This window comes from Perognathus longimembris, chromosome 18 (assembly GCF_023159225.1).
Source record: "Perognathus longimembris pacificus isolate PPM17 chromosome 18, ASM2315922v1, whole genome shotgun sequence".
Taxonomy (NCBI): Eukaryota; Metazoa; Chordata; class Mammalia; order Rodentia; family Heteromyidae; genus Perognathus; species Perognathus longimembris.
The window spans coordinates 39,780,093-39,795,974 of NC_063178.1; the positions used below are offsets into that span (position 1 = coordinate 39,780,093).

General features: G+C 39.2%; 1 protein-coding gene and 1 pseudogene across 1 annotated transcript in view; one reads left to right on the forward strand and one right to left on the reverse strand.

Annotated features, from left to right (window-relative positions):
- Positions 1-8,454: 8,454 nt before the first annotated feature.
- On the reverse strand, positions 8,455-9,353 carry LOC125366969 (annotated as a pseudogene).
- Positions 9,354-13,786: 4,433 nt separating this feature from the next.
- LOC125366970 (olfactory receptor 1174-like) overlaps positions 13,787-15,882 on the forward strand; it is a 70,546-nt gene continuing 68,450 nt past the window's right edge. The window contains 1 exon segment of the mRNA XM_048367643.1: positions 13,787-13,935. Within this exon segment, the coding sequence (XP_048223600.1) occupies positions 13,787-13,935 (149 nt within the window).

Sequence of the window (15,882 nt, forward strand, 5' to 3'; positions counted from 1 at the left end):
GAAAATGGCTAGGTAGCAATTTAAAATACTTGTCACTGAATGTAAAAAAAGGATGTGTTAACTTTGCTACTTGAAGGAATGTTTTGTCACATCTCAAAATAAAGGTCAACATGGTCAGTCAGAGAACTCAAACTTGATCTCTCGGTTTTAACATCATTTATCTTTTATGTGTCCCAATTTGTTTATTTTGTTTTTTGGGGGACAGGGTCATGAGACTTGAACTCTGGGCCTGCACACTGTCCCTGAGCTCTTTAGCTCAAGGCTAGTGCTCTACCACTTGAACCACAGTGCCACTTCTGGGTTTTTGTTTTTTTTGGTGGTTAATTGGAGAAAAGTCTCAGACTTTCCTTCCCAGGCTGGCTTTGAACTGTGATCCTCAGATCTCACCTTGGATGATAGGTGTCAGCCACCAGTGCCCAGCCCAATTCATCTCTTCTACTTCACTTTGGAAAACAATTTTTTCTCAGGTAGGATTGTATCTTAATCTGTTTGGGGAAGTAAAACAAAAAGCATAAACTACCATTTTATTTACCCTAGTTTTGTATGCAGGGAAGTTCACAGTCAAGGCACCGCAGATCTGGTGTCCAGTGGAGATTTCACCGTGCATCATGGAGACATGGTCCTGTTTCTTGTGTCCTGACATGGTAGCCTTGTTATTCCACTTTCTACAAGTAATTTTCCATGCTTCTCCAGTTCAGGATGTCAGTCAATAAAATGTCTGATGGTAAAGTGGTTAAAAGAGAGAAAGGACGGACTCAGGGTATGTCCCCCGGGGGCCCATCATTGCCCGCAGGAGTCAACTCTGGCCAAAACTGCCACTTACAAGCACATCTCCTCCCTTCTTGCGATTCCATCCATGACTGTTGACAGGAATTTCTCAGGGCTCTCGATTTTCATCTTCAGTTTTTCGTCGGCCGTTTAGATTATTCTTGTGGAACTAATGTGGGAACTCTTCACTCCTGGTCTCTGATTCAACTTTTAAGTTGAATCTATTATCTTATAGGCGGTCAACTGCTTTTCAAGACATATCTAAAATATAACTCTCATGCAACCTAGACTATTTCTTTCATTTATGTACCTCAATGAAGTGAGAACCTGGTCTTAGATGTTCATAGCTGTGATATTACCTGCTTCTGGATGTTTGTCCTGCCCAGGTCTCCACATAAAGTATAATGCTGCTGGCTGAGGAGCATCATGAAGCTGAGATATCTTCTACTCATTCTAACTATTACACTGCTTGTTGTTTTTTTTTTTTTTAAATTATACATGTTAAAGATTATTTAATAGGCATCTCCTGTATGTATCTTGGAGTCGTTAAGACGTGAAGGTCATGGTTGTGTTGTGGTACTGTCTGACCTCCTGCCACATCTTGAGTCAGAGGGTTACAGATGGAGCAGTTCCTCTGTGGATGCTTATCTCATCACACACTGGACCTCCCTAACTCTCTCTTTCCTCCCTCTTCTCCTTCTAAGTCTTTCCCATCTAATGCCCTCTTCTTTCCTATGAAGCTCCCAGAGATACTCAGTTTTATGTACACACACACACACACACACACACACACACACACACACACACACGAAAAAATATACTAATTTCTCATTACTTGAAAATCCATCTCCTTTGGTTTCAACATTGTGTAAAGGCATTTCGAGATTACATATAAAACCTAAGACATCTACCCTAAATTCACCATTTATCCCAAAGAATAAAATTCAGGATAGGGGAAAGCCACTTGCACAACCATGTTCATTGCTGCACTATTCACCATAGGGTGAAAGGTATCAAAACAGCCAACATGCCCTTCAGGGGAGGAATGGATCAAGAAAGCATGGTCTCCAGTGAGGTAGATCACACCTGTAATCACAGTTGTTCAGGAGGCAAAGATCTGAGGATCACGGTTCAGAGCCAGCCCAAGTAGAAATGTCTGTGAGACTCTTATGTGGAAGTTAGATCCAACTGATAAATACTTGTGTAAACATATGCAAGGTCATATGCACATGGACACCACCCTATGAACTGAAGTATGGTGTATAAAGGGGAGAAGTCAAATGGCATAACACTTGTGAACAACTAACTTATATTCTAACCAAATCAATACCAGGAAGCTGGTTCTTCAGGTACGTGCATGGGGAGGCCAAGGGGGGGGGTAAACAAATGAAGAGAAGAATCAGGGAGAATTCAGCCATGATATTCAATGCATACCCTACAAAACTAGGAAAACTGAATGGAGGGGTGTGGTTGGGCCAGATAGGGGACAATGAAGAGAAGAAGGGTGATATCAATCAAGATACAATGTACTCATGAACTAACATATTGACTTGTAAGCCCTTTGTACAAGTACTTGAAGATAATAAACTTCTAATTAAAAAGCAACAATAATGACAACAAAAGAAAATGAATGGGAACAAAATGTCTTTTGAAATGTGTGCTGTGATTGTGATTTGGCTTTTTCTTTCCAAGAGGGAAGTGCAGGAAATGCTTTTGTGCCGAATTTTAGGAAATGGCTTTCCAGAAGGCTTCTTGGAAAATTCAACATACAGTGTTTATGTCCAACTCACCCACAAAAATATCCACAGGAGAATGCTATTGCTGGAATCTCCCTGATCATAAGTAAAGGAACCTCCAATTAGATGCTTGAAATATAGGAAAATCTTGGCTTATAATGTGATCCATAAAATATCTTAGCTTTGCACCAACTTTGATAATGATTTTCCTTCAGTGACTGAACTGGTTGTGAGTTTCTAGAGACAGCTTTCAACAGTAAATCAAGTAGCAACTCCTGTTGAAAAGCACGGTATGAGAAATAAATGGGGGAAAAATTATAGGAAGCAAATTGCTTGTCTCTATGGAGTTCAGTATTTATTTGAGAAAATTCATCTTTACATATTGCAATATTTAAGTAATTTTGCTAGGCACTAGTTAACAATTACCGAATGAAACTCTAAGGGGTGTAAGCTATGTGTAAAATCTGGAGGTAGAAAGAAAAGGGCTATATGGGAGCAATGGCTCTTGAAATGGACTTTCAGCAAAAAAAACCAGGAGAAGTCTAGGCAGAGACAGAGAATAGCGTATTCCAGGATGGAAGGCAGTGTTCTTCTCAGCCTTGCACTCTCATAAACGCTACTTATTTAACCTCTTCCCTGCTAGCCCACAAACTATTCAACTCTTTGCCTCTAATTGCTTCAAGTTAATTATCCTATAATTTCTGCTGGTGAGAGAAAAATAGATTCTAAGAGAAAACCCATTCAGTAACTTTTAAAGGTATGAATATGTAAAACAATACACCAATTCTGTAATGCAGCATAAATTTCATAGAAGATACAAAGCATAATAAAGAAAAGCCACAGAAATGAGACTTTGGTTCTACCTAAGAGTTCCAGAAAGTTGTCCTGAGTAGTGGTATTCACAGTGACCTTTTGAAAGCAAGGAAAAAGCACTAAAGAACATCCAGAGATGGGTGTCTGCATACTTGAAGCCCTCACTTATAACATCAGGGACTAAATATCTGTCTATAGACTCTTTTCATAGATGGTAGACAGTGGATTAAGGTAAGAGGACGGCATTTGGGGCTGTCTTCTCCACCCGTTCCTTACAGGACTACAGATTATGTGGAGAAGTAGATGTTGAATCACATGCTTTCTTCAAAACTGAGCAACTGCATTTGATAGGAACCCAGTAAGAACCAACAGTGGACCACTCGTTATGGTTGCCAATGCCCTGATGATCCCAGAGGCTCAAACAGGGACTACATCTGATGATCGATAGCAGGGCAAACCACCTGGGTTGGAATCTTAATTCTTGTAGGGAACCTAGCTAGCAGCTAAGATCATCCTGACCTCTGGCTGTGCCAATGTCACCAGAATTTCAGGAGCCAAACTTGCAGCTAAATTCATTCTCACCTCTGGCTGTGCTGTTACCTCCAAGATATGCTAGATGCAAGGACATTTGTTCACAGCCACTATCCTTAATTGCTTTACTGTGTATGCACCTTGCTATGTCCACTGGAGTAGATTCCTATGTTAATCAACCTTATCCTGTGTTTACTGTAATCAAATGTTGCAAACTTCAAAGCCTCTTTGTGTTCTTGAATTTTAACAACCCTATGCTATTCCCTGGTTCCAAAACTGCATATTAGCTGGAAGTTAAGAATAAATTTGGCTGCAGTCTTGAGTTTCAATCTCGAGATGCAGACCTCCCATACCCCATCTTTGCCTCTTGTCTTTTTTCTCTTGTCTTTTTTCTTTTGTCTTGTATTTTTCCTTTTCTTTAATCCTCACCCCCCTCATTCAGGATTCCCTTTTTGCTGCTGGCTGCCTGGGCAGAAATTTTGATCCTCGCAAGCTGAACTTTGGCCTGCAATTTCCTCTCTAAATGGGAATGATAATATGACCATGGTGAAGACTAACAGAGCTGTTTGTTAGAATAAAGAAGAAAGAAACTAACGTGGCATGGTAGGGAAACTGAAGAGCGACTGAAATGGGGCTGAAATGTGAGAGTCAAAAGAAAACAGTGAGTTGCATGTGCTGTGTGAGGCACTCCTCACCGAGCCCTGCTGGGGCTCCATCTGGTGTCAGCCCTGCGGCCGCGAATGGCTGTTTGGTAGGGTGCTTGACAGGCTGGCTCAGAAGATGTAGGCCATGACTTTGCAGAACAGCATGGGGAAGACTAGCATGCATTTATCTTTGCTTTGTATATAAAACTCCACAAACATAGTGCAATGTGCATGATCTATCATTTATCTGCCTGTAATAGAAATTTCACAGAATTACATTTTTCTCTATATCAGACGCTAAATTTGGAATCCTTTTTGTCCATCGTGGGGCTTGAACTCTGGGCCTGGGTGCTGCCCCTGAGCTCTTCAGGTCAAGGCTAGTGCTCTCCCAACAGAGCCACAGACCCTCTTCATGCTTTTTCTGGTTTTTTTTTTTGGTGTTTTTTTTTTTTGCCAGTCCTGGGCCTTGAACTCAGGGTCTGAGCACTGTCCCTGGCTTCTTTTTGCTCAAGGCTAGCACTCTGACACTTGAGTCACAGCGCCACTTCTGGCCATTTTCTGTATATGTGGTGCTGGGGAATCGAACCCAGGGCTTTAAGTATACGAGGCAAGTGCTCTTGCCACTAGGCCATATCCCCAGCCCTCTTCATGCTTTTTCTGAACAGTTTATTGGAGATAAGAGTCTCACAGACTTTCCTGCCTCGGCTGTCTTTGAACGGTGATCCTTAGATCTCAGCCTCCTGAGTAGCTAGGATTACAGGTGTGAACCACGAGCACCCGGCTTAGAAATAGATTTTGGAATAGATTGTTTATTCAAGTTAAAAAGTATGCAGCCAGTGTAATAGCAAGAATTATTCTATTAGTATAACATAACCCTAATTATACGTGTTTGCGTAAAAAATGCATGTTTCATTTTTTGAGAATGAAAAGGTTTTAATTTTTCCTAATTAACTAGTAATGATATTGCATTTATTTTAGTGGAGGTTAGAGCTCAGACCAATGTATTCAGGTAATACATACATTCCTGATCTTTTTATTTTTGGCCAGTCCTGGGGCTTGGACTCCGGGCCTGAGCACTGTCCCTGGCTTCGTTTTGCTCTATGCTAGCACTCTGCCACTTGAGCCACAGCGCCACTTCTGGCCATTTTCTATATATTTGGTGCTAGGGAATTGAACCCAGGGCCTCATGTATACAAGGCAAGCACTCTTGCCACTAGGCCATATCCCCAGCCCACATTCCTGATCTTTTGATGCCTATGTGAGAGTAATTCTCATGGGAGTCTGGTGATACAACTTTGCTTCCCTTTCTAGTAACTCATAACCAACCGCTTCCTTCACACAGCCAGGGAAGGAGCTTATAGAAGACTGTGCTGTATGAAAATGGACGGGCGCTGTGAAGCGGAATGCCTTACCTTCGATGTCAAGATCGGGGGCTGCAGATCTGAGCTGACACCCTTCTGCTGTAAGAAAAGTGTGTACTTCAAGACCTAGGCACTTGCTGCAAGAGGCAAACAGAAGATGCTCACAATGCTGGTGACATCCCAGGAGCAAAGCTCTCTGGATCTTCTCTTGCACCTCAGAAATTTGAGCTGCTTAATGTTATGGTGATCCAGATTTTAATGTTAGATGAAAATACTCTTCCTCAGCCACCAGCTTCTCCCAGATGCAAACAGTAATCAGATTTGTCTTTGTATCCCATCTCTCAGAGACATAGCCTATTCATTACTTCATTGAGTGATAACGTGAGAAAAATAGAGAAAAAGGAACAGGACAGAAAAGTTAGATGGGTATTCGGGCACTGAGTTCTACACCTGGAACCCTGGCTTCAAACAGAGGTTTGCCTTCACACAAACTTTTCTGCCGAGATTCTGATGTCTGTGATAGGAAGAGGTTGACCTACATAACTAATGGATTCCCTGCTATTCACTAACTTGTACTGCTCCAAAATTAACCCTGCTATGTCAATTAATCTCTTTCTCCCTCACACTCACAGCTAGGAAATACTTACAATATCTTCCATCTCCAGTATTATCTCTAATGTCAAGTTTCAGCAAGAAAGAGCGCCTATCAAAACTCAAGTTGGTTACATAATGAGTAACATGATGTGTTCACTCTGGTCACTTACAGTAAATATGTATCAATTTATGGCGTACTCAAGTAGCAGTGTGCCCCAAAGTCATAAAATTCAACCTCATCACCACAGGTAATCTGAGGAAAAATGTCAGGCAGTTACTGTGTTAGTTATCCTCATAATCCGTCTTCAAGTTTTTAGTCTTACAATGTCAGAACATGTATAAACATGGTGTTTTTTTGTGTGTGTGTGTGTGTGTGTGTGTTTTTTTTTTTTTTTTTTTTTTTTTTTGCCAGTCCTGGGCCTTGGACTCAGGGCCTGAGCACTGTCCCTGGCTTCTGTTTGCTCAAGGCTAGCACTCTGCCACTTGAGTCACAGTGCCACTTATGGCCATTTTATGTATATGTGGTGCTGGGGAATTGAACCCAGGGCTTCAAGTATAGGAGGCAAGCGCTCTTGCCACTATGCCATATCCCCAGCCCAGAACATGTATAAACATGGTGTTCTGGAAGCAGATAGAACAGAGGGCAGTCCTGCAGATGGCCCTCTTAGGAGCAAAGGCAAATATCTGCATGAGGAAATTGCTTCAACTTGTTAAGAAATGGACAACTACAAAACCCCTCTCATACTGCTATGATTCTTGCCTTATCGCGGCCATACCAAATTGGAACTTGTTCTTTGCTGTGACTTGCATAACCTTGGAGTCCAAGTTTTCAAACACAGCACATTGTGTTCCCCAGACAATTGTCATCACAAGAGACCTGCTTCTCCTGCAAGGGCAAGAGTTCTCAGCTCTGCTGGGAGGAACTGCTTACCTGCCCTGGTCGGTTAAACTGGCTTCCCAAAGACTCCTAAGGAAATCTGAAGAAAACAACTATGTGATGTTTTGAAATGTTTTAAAATAGCTCTTCAAAGATGACGTTAGCAATGGTCTGACTTTATGGCAATAAACTTGTCTTTCTTTTCGTGTGCTGAAGTCAGAGCCTAGGCACAGTCCCTTAGCTTTGTCACTCAAGGCTGAAACAGGGGTCCAGTTCTGGCTTGTTGCCAGTGAATTGGAGACAGGGCAGGAGTGAGGTACCCTCACCCCATGGAAAATTCCCGAGGGCTCCATCTGCTCAGGGGCCCCAGGCAGCCATGTTTTCTGTGATGACTTGGCATGTGACTTTTACACATAAAGAAATGTGCACACACTTACAGTGTAATTGTGTTAGCCCTTGGCAATGGGTGCCCTGAGCCATCTGTGCCTCCCTGGGATGCAATCAGCCTGGCCGGGGAGTGCCAGTCAACCCTATCGTGCCATGCCATGGAATTCCACTGGGCAGAGGAGACAAGATGAGGAATTTTAAGGGATTAGACAGAGAAATTACAACACTATTAATGATGCTTTAAAGAAACCTTTAGCCATTTTCTTCATTACTTAGTCTGTTGCCCTGTGTCTTATAGAGCTACATTTATCTGATTTAGGGAAGGGAAATAACAAAATGGTGAAAAAAGGACAGAGGGTGAACTAATGCAACAGCGATATTCACAAAATCCTATGTTTGAAATGAACTTTAAAATTTGGGGAGCAGGGAGTCAGAGAGGAGAGAAAGTGGGAGAAAAATGAGGGAAGAGAAAACAGTGTTCAATGAGAAATGTACTCATGGTGGCTGGAAATGTGGCTTAGTGGTAGAGTGCTTGTCTAGCGTCTATGAAGTCCTGGGCTCAATTCCTCAGTACCACATAAACAGAAAAAGCCAGAATCCGCGCTGTGGCTCTAGTGGTAGATTGCTAGCCTTGAGCTAAAGAACAACTAGAAGGAGATAAGTTTACATTGAAAATATGCTAACTGAAGCAAAGAATAGCTCAATGCTATTCTTTTCAAAGCACAGAGCCATGGGATTTCTGGTCAACTGATTGTCTTGCAGAGGGATTTTCCTAGGGCAGCTTTAACATCTGTGTTCCTCAAGCTGTAGATTAAAGGGTTCTTCATAGGAACCACAATGGTGTAAATCACAGAGAACTTCCCCTCATCCAGAGACCCAGGAATGGAAGGTTTGAGATACATAAATTCACAGAATCTGAAAAACAGAGATACAGCAGTTATGTGGAAGCTGCAGGTAGTAAAGGCTTTGGATCTACCCTCAGTAGATTTTATCTTGAGGATACTGAAAACAATGAACACATAAGAGATAATGATGATAGTACTGAACAAAATGATGTATTTGGTCCCTCCAATGAGAACCTCTATTTTGGTGGCATAGATGCTGGTACAGGAGAGCTTGAGCATTGCCATAACATCACAGAAAAAGTGATTGATGGCATAGCATCACAGAAGTCAGACTTAAGACAAATCCTGTTTCAAGCAGGGAATCAGTGAACCCCACGAAGTATGAAGAAAATACAAGATAGGAACACACTTTAAGGGACATGGCAGTGTTGTAGAGAAGTGAATGGCAGATGGCCACAGAGTAGTCATAAGCCATTGCTGTCAGCGTGTAGCATTCAGTAAGGACAAAGAAACCAAAAAAGTAGAGCTGGGCCACACATCCTGCATAAGAGATGGCATTCTTTTTCAGAACAAAGTTCATCAACATTTTAGGGATAATCAAAGTAGAATAGCAAAGATCTACAAGATACAAATTAAAGAGTAAAAAGCACATGGGTGTGTGAATTCAACGTAATTAAAATGATCAAAAGCATATTTCCCAAGGCAGTGACTAAATATATTAGTAGGAACAGAATAAACAGGGGTATCTGCAAATCAGACTGGTCTATTAAACCCACCAGAATAAATTCAGACACAAGGGATTAATTTACAAGACCCATTCTCCTAGATCATTCTTCTGTAAGAGAATCTGTGGACACATAAACAAGTGAAATTAGAAGAGATTTAGATGTTCTTAGAAAATAGCACCCACAAATACTAGGTCCATTCTGTGAATATCTGGAACTCACTCACCCAGTGTATAAATCGTGTCTTTAATTCTGTTTTCTAGAGTAACATCAAGCAACATAGCGTTTTCCTTATTATACTCTTAAACATAATATAATTTATACTATTGCCCACAGTCTACACAGCGAATCTTGGTGTTTTCATATGGTAGACGAGAGCATGGAGTTGGGGGGAGCTGACATTTTCTCTTATCATCTCCTCATTGCTTCAACCCTCTATTCAGTAGTCAAAGTAGAGACAGAAATCACAGCAACCATTTACTAAACACTGAGGCTGGCCATAATCTAGTGGTGGTGTATGTATAAAAGTTGCTTCTATGTGATTCTTAGAAGACTAATTAGGTCCCCCATGTCACAGTAAAATATGAAACTGTAGAAGAATGCAACTTGTGTCTGCAGAGAAAGGTCTGTTGTTTAAAACCCTGCACTCCTTGCATTTTCTGACTGTGAATTATCTCAATTTTTTTTCTCAGAAGACTCTTCTGCCTGGTTTACTTGAACATTACCATTGCATCAATTGTATTTCTAGTTCTTAGAATTTTTGCAAAAACATTTAAAAAATAGGACATGAAACAGAAACCAAAAATCATGACAATGATAAAAGAAACAAGAAAACAAACACTTAATGATTTCTCCTAGATGTGTTAGCTTCAAAAATATCATTCACCAAAGCAAAGTATAGATTGTTACCATAAACAGTGAGAGAGAAAAATCTGGTGATATAATTTTTGCCAAGGCATAAGAGGGTTCAATTTTACACACAGTTATTTAATGCAACTAATAAACACCTCTTAACCATAATGACCAATATCACATTTTGTAATTGGAAATTGCGGAGGATCCATTTTAAGTTTATCTTCTTACTATATGTGCACTTACATATTAAAAACACAGGAGTAGGCCTACAAGTGATGGACATATTCATTAGATATTGTATTAGATCATTTTGAACTATTATTTTGGGAAAAATGACAAGTTGTATGACATGTATATTATCTTTAATGTTAATTATATCTCAGGTTGGTAAATAGACAGATTACTTCCTAACAAATAAAAATTTAAAACTTACCCTCTTTGGAAGAGAAAACATTTTTCCTGCTTATAATGGTGATTTATCACTGTGGTCCTGGCTTCTAGGGCAGAACATGAATCTCAGGTTTTCTTCTTCAGATTCTAAGATGAGGCTGCCTGTACATAAGTATTCATCTATCTGTGCTACTGGTCAGAATTTTTCATGAAAATGTGCAAATTTCTAAACAGATGTGGGAAACCAACAGATTTGCGGGAAAAAAATATTTTCAAACTATGGGCCACTAGAATGTTCACATGAGTTTAAAGATTTAGTGAAATTTAGAAGATAACTCACATCTCAGTGAAAAAACTAGATCTACTAAGACCATAACGCTATTGCATTTACTGGGTAAAATATAATGTGTTTCTTGTGCACTAGGGAATCATTATTAGGCTGAAGTATTACATTCTCTTTAGGGATTGTACATCCTTTGTACTGGATCAATTATTGCATCTCCTTATCATTTTGGTCTCTTAAGGGACTTTTTTTTTTTAGCTCTTTTACTCTTTGTTTCCCTACCATTAATAGCAATGGTAACAACCAGATTCCCTGACTTATATTTTAAACATTTTCAACTTCACATAAACTTACTTCACATATTTTTTAACCTGAGACATGTCTGAAATCAATTTTATTGGTTTGCATCACTTCTAAAGTTTTATATAACACTAAATGCATCCTGAATATTTTATCCAATCTGTAAATGTTATGAGTAAAGGTAGAAAATTTGCACGTCTTATTAAGAAAGAATGAGGGTTATGGACTTAGGGGATCTATTCTGTGTTTGAATATTTTCCTGCATTTCCTGACTCCAATGTTTTGGATATACAATGTAGAATCTCTGTGTCTCCTTATTTTTGTAAATAGGGGTGGTCAAAATAATATTTCATTCTTCAACTCAAATGTTGTTAAATAAAAAATTAAGAATGATGCTCAAATAGTGTCCAATATATGGGAAATAGGCTAATATAAGTGAGGTACTCAAAGTGGAATGGAATATGGAGGTGTTAGAACCATTAATACACATTTTAGTCTAAAACAAGAAGGTAAAATACAATAGGAATGTTTTAGTTTGTGTGCCAAGACACAAAATAAACAAATCTAGTAGGGTGTAAAATAAGTGTACTGAGGGGCTGGGAATATGGCCTACTGACAAAGTGCTTGCCTCATGTACATAAAGCCCTGGATTCAATTTCTCAGCATGACATATATAGAAAAAGCCAGAAGTGGTGCCGTGGTTCTAGAGGTAGAGTGATAGTCTTGAGCAAAAAGAAGCCAAGGACAGTGCTCAGGACCTGAGTTCAAGCCCCAGGACTGGCAAAAAAAAAAACAAAAAACTGTACTGAGAGAAAAATTATTTAATGCAACACCTAAAACTTCTCTATATGGGTTTCAGAGATTTTCCTACTAATATCCTTGAATATTTGGACTTCTAAAGGTGTAAAGAAGCTAGTATATCTCAAGGTCTTAGGGGTATATCTCAAAATTTGAGGAATTCATGCTAAGCATAATAAGCAAGACAATGGAAACTAAATAATGCTGCTCTATCTCTATGCTACTAATAAGCATTGAGTAATATACTGGGTGCCATGGTCAGTGCGAATGAAAACCCAGGTGCTGTATTCCAAAAGATAAAAAGATGTAATTGTGAAAAATTCTTAATCTTAGTATTTATAATAGAACATTTGTTAACAATAGTCAAAAATACTTCAATAGTTGACTGGAATTTGCCAGCAGGATACATTTTAAAAATAATCATATACATACAGACATATCAAAAAAAATAGAAGATATGTCTGTAGAGATGATTGAAATGTTAATTATCTTAATTGTTGGTTCATTTCAGAATGTATGATCCACATTATTTTTTTGTTTGTTTGTTTTTTTTTTTTTTTTTTTTTTGGCCAGTCCTGGGCCTTGGACTCAGGGCCTGAGCACTGTCCCTGGCTTCTTCCCGCTCAAGGCTAGCACTCTGCCACTTGAGCCACAGCGCCGCTTCTGGCCGTTTTCTGTATATGTGGTGCTGGGGAATCGAACCTAGGGCCTCGTGTATCCGAGGCAGGCACTCTTGCCACTAGGCTATATCCCCAGCCCCATGATCCACATTATTAACATAAACACTATGATTTATCCTCATATATATGATTTTTTTTGTCAAAGCTATATTAAATGTGCTGTTATCTTAAAAGTAAGACATTAAACTTGGCTTTGACATTGACTCCCCTTTAAAGAAAATAAAATCTAGGTTCTTGTTTGTCATGGAGATTTATTCCTGTGTCTGAAAGATAAATTAATGCTAGAATCAAGACTTCAATCCCTCTGGTTTCAAAAAGGAGCAGCCTAACCCTAATGTTGCACACTCCCTGGAAGTTATTTTCGAGCTATTGACTGTGGTTTACAGTTTTAACTCCTTATTCGGTAAAGTAGCAATGAAAGATAAACAAACTTTATTTTTGTCACAATTGCCACCTGATGAGACACTTCAACATCTTATGCCTTTAATTATACACAACTTCTTGCTGCAAGGAGGGTACAAGCAGGTTTGGTTTCATCCACCCTGCTCCCACAGTGTGTGTGTGTGTGTGTCTGTGTGTGTGTGTGTGTGTGTGTATGTGTGTCTGTGTCTGTGTCTGTGTCTGTGTGTCTGGGTGTGTTGGGGGGAACTTCCGAACACTCGGTTTCTCAACGATTGAAGCTATTGTGATCTTCTGCTAGGACTATCCTAACTATTACCAATGAGGGAAACCATAGACTCTGTGTTTCTTTGGAGCTTGCCTCACTTCACTTACTATCTTTTCCAAGTCTTTCTATTTCCTCAGGAAGAGGGAATTGGGGAGGAGGGAAGGTAGGAAATAAATCAGGGAGGAGGTAACCAGTTTGACGAGAAATGTATTCACTACCTTACATATGTAACTATAACCCCTCTGTACATTATCTTGACAATATTTTTTTTAAAAAACTGAAAAAAATAGAATACTAGGACAAATATACCAAAATTTCCTGCTCTTTAACTATTAACAGAGAATGACACTGTTCAGGATCAATATTTTCTCCTGCTCAGACTTTTCCTCAAGGTAGCTTTAATATCAAAGTTATCCTCAAGTTGTAGATTAAAGGGTTCATCCAAGGGAAATGATTGATATAAAAAGACATCATTCATTGATATAGCAGAAGTCGTTTTGAGACTTTGGGACCTGCCCTCAGAGAAGCTGATATGGAAGATGTGGAAGAGGATGAAACCTTAATAAATAAGGATTGTGATGCTGAGTACAAGGATGCTGATGCCAATAATAATGAAAATCTCCAGTTCATTGACACATATACCACAAAGGAGAGCTCCAATGAAGGGAGGATGTCACACAAGTAGTGGTTGATGGTGTTTGCCTCACAGAAGGTCACACTCAGTAGGGGCCATAGCACTAGAAAATTCCATGAAGAGGGAACCAAGTCTAAGAAAGCAACACAGTTTGGGGGACATGGCACTGTTATACAGAAATAGATTACAGATGTCCATATAGTAATCAGAGGCCATTGCTGTCCGCACATAATACTCACATATAATAATGTACACTCTGTAGGAGATAGTATTCTAGCCTAGAAGATATTCTGTTCCCTGCTAGGCCTTCAACATAAGCTCATGAAGATGTTTGGACTTCAAAGACTCAATCTCTGAGAAAGGAAAGAAATTTAGTGTTCATGTTAGAACTGCTGTGATCTCCTTCTAAGTAAAAAGTAGATCACTGATTTCACTTTCCATGTGGGGTTGGAAAATTAGATTGTAATGTGTATGGGAAGTAGTGTGCTACCTCTTACATATTCCACTGAGACCACTAACTACAACCAAAATGACAATGAAATTTATTTCTGATGACAAAGGAGAGAAGTATGGGAATACACTATAGGAAATACACTGTATTCACTTAGTCTTTCATAAATTATAAGTACACTAATCTGAATGCTTCAGACTTTTTTTCTAGTTAGAGTAGAAAGGAAAATAAATGCTTGGCTTGATGAAAACAGTAAGGAGACTAGTCACCATTGTGGTCCACTAAACTGTGCCCCTGAAGTTTTTTTCCATAAAAATAGATTCAGGTTTGTTTCCATGCAAGGACCCACTAACAAGGATGATTAAAGTTGCTCTGTCATAATTACAGACAAACTTTTACTAAAATGTTACCTGTATAATTAGCAGAAATTGTAATGACTTATTATATTTTAATTTGTATCAATCACAGCACAGGCATCTAACATTTATGCCCAGGAGACTATAAATCCCTATTGGGAAGTTCACAGCTATTATCATCGAGTAGGAGGTAAACACAGACACTAAGAGGAGCTCTTTGTGGGGCCTTTCTTTTTTTTTTTTTTTTTTTTTGAGATTTGTTTTTCTTTCATTGAACTCGGCCTCACAGTCACTCTGGGGGCCTTTCTAATTAGGACTAAAAGAATTAGAAGTCTTAAACAAATTCCAATAATGGATGATTTTGTAACTCTGGCAGCAAGGCTGGAAATTTTATTATTCTCCTGTTTGCCAATCTATTATTCAAAGTTTGATTTCTACTTCCTGGTTATTCTCAGGCACCTTAATTGTGAATGTTATATGATGACATTTTTGCCAATCAGTGGGGAACATTCTGTAACTGGATGTGGTCAGCGCTAACAATTCCAAAGCCAGTTCATCCTACAGAACAAAGGCAGGTGAGATTCATAAGAGAGATGAGTACTGATTTACTTAAGTTGTAGCCAGGTGAGTTAATATCATCTTCATTACTTTTGGTCACTGTGGACAATGAAATGAATGAAAACTGAGAATTAGTCTCGGGAATAAAAATAATCAATAGTATGGAACTCTGCTGCCTCACTGTGTCTCCTCTTAAACTCAGTGCATGCCCTCATCTTTTGTTGGGTAGCAAGACCAAGAAGAATAGCTCCAAGTGACAGGAAGGAAATGGGAGTGTCAGTGGAGGGAAAATTTGTTCTTTTCTTCATATGATCTATGTAGAGAGAATTTGCATGTCATAAAAATACAGAAACATCAGTACAAATATCACCTGTACTGACGTCATGTGTTCCTTTCACATCTCCATGTAAGATCTTTGAAAGAACATTCACCGACCTTGCTTCGTTTTCCATCTAGCAAGAAAAACAAATAGAAAAGTGAGTAAAACATTGATGTTTATGATTAATTATAAATATTAAGCTACCACATCTATCCCCCATACCTGTTATCATTTGGACAGACATCACTGATTTGAGGAAATCCTTTCTAGGAAGAATGTCTGTATGACTTGCTGTTCTACAGAAATTTCC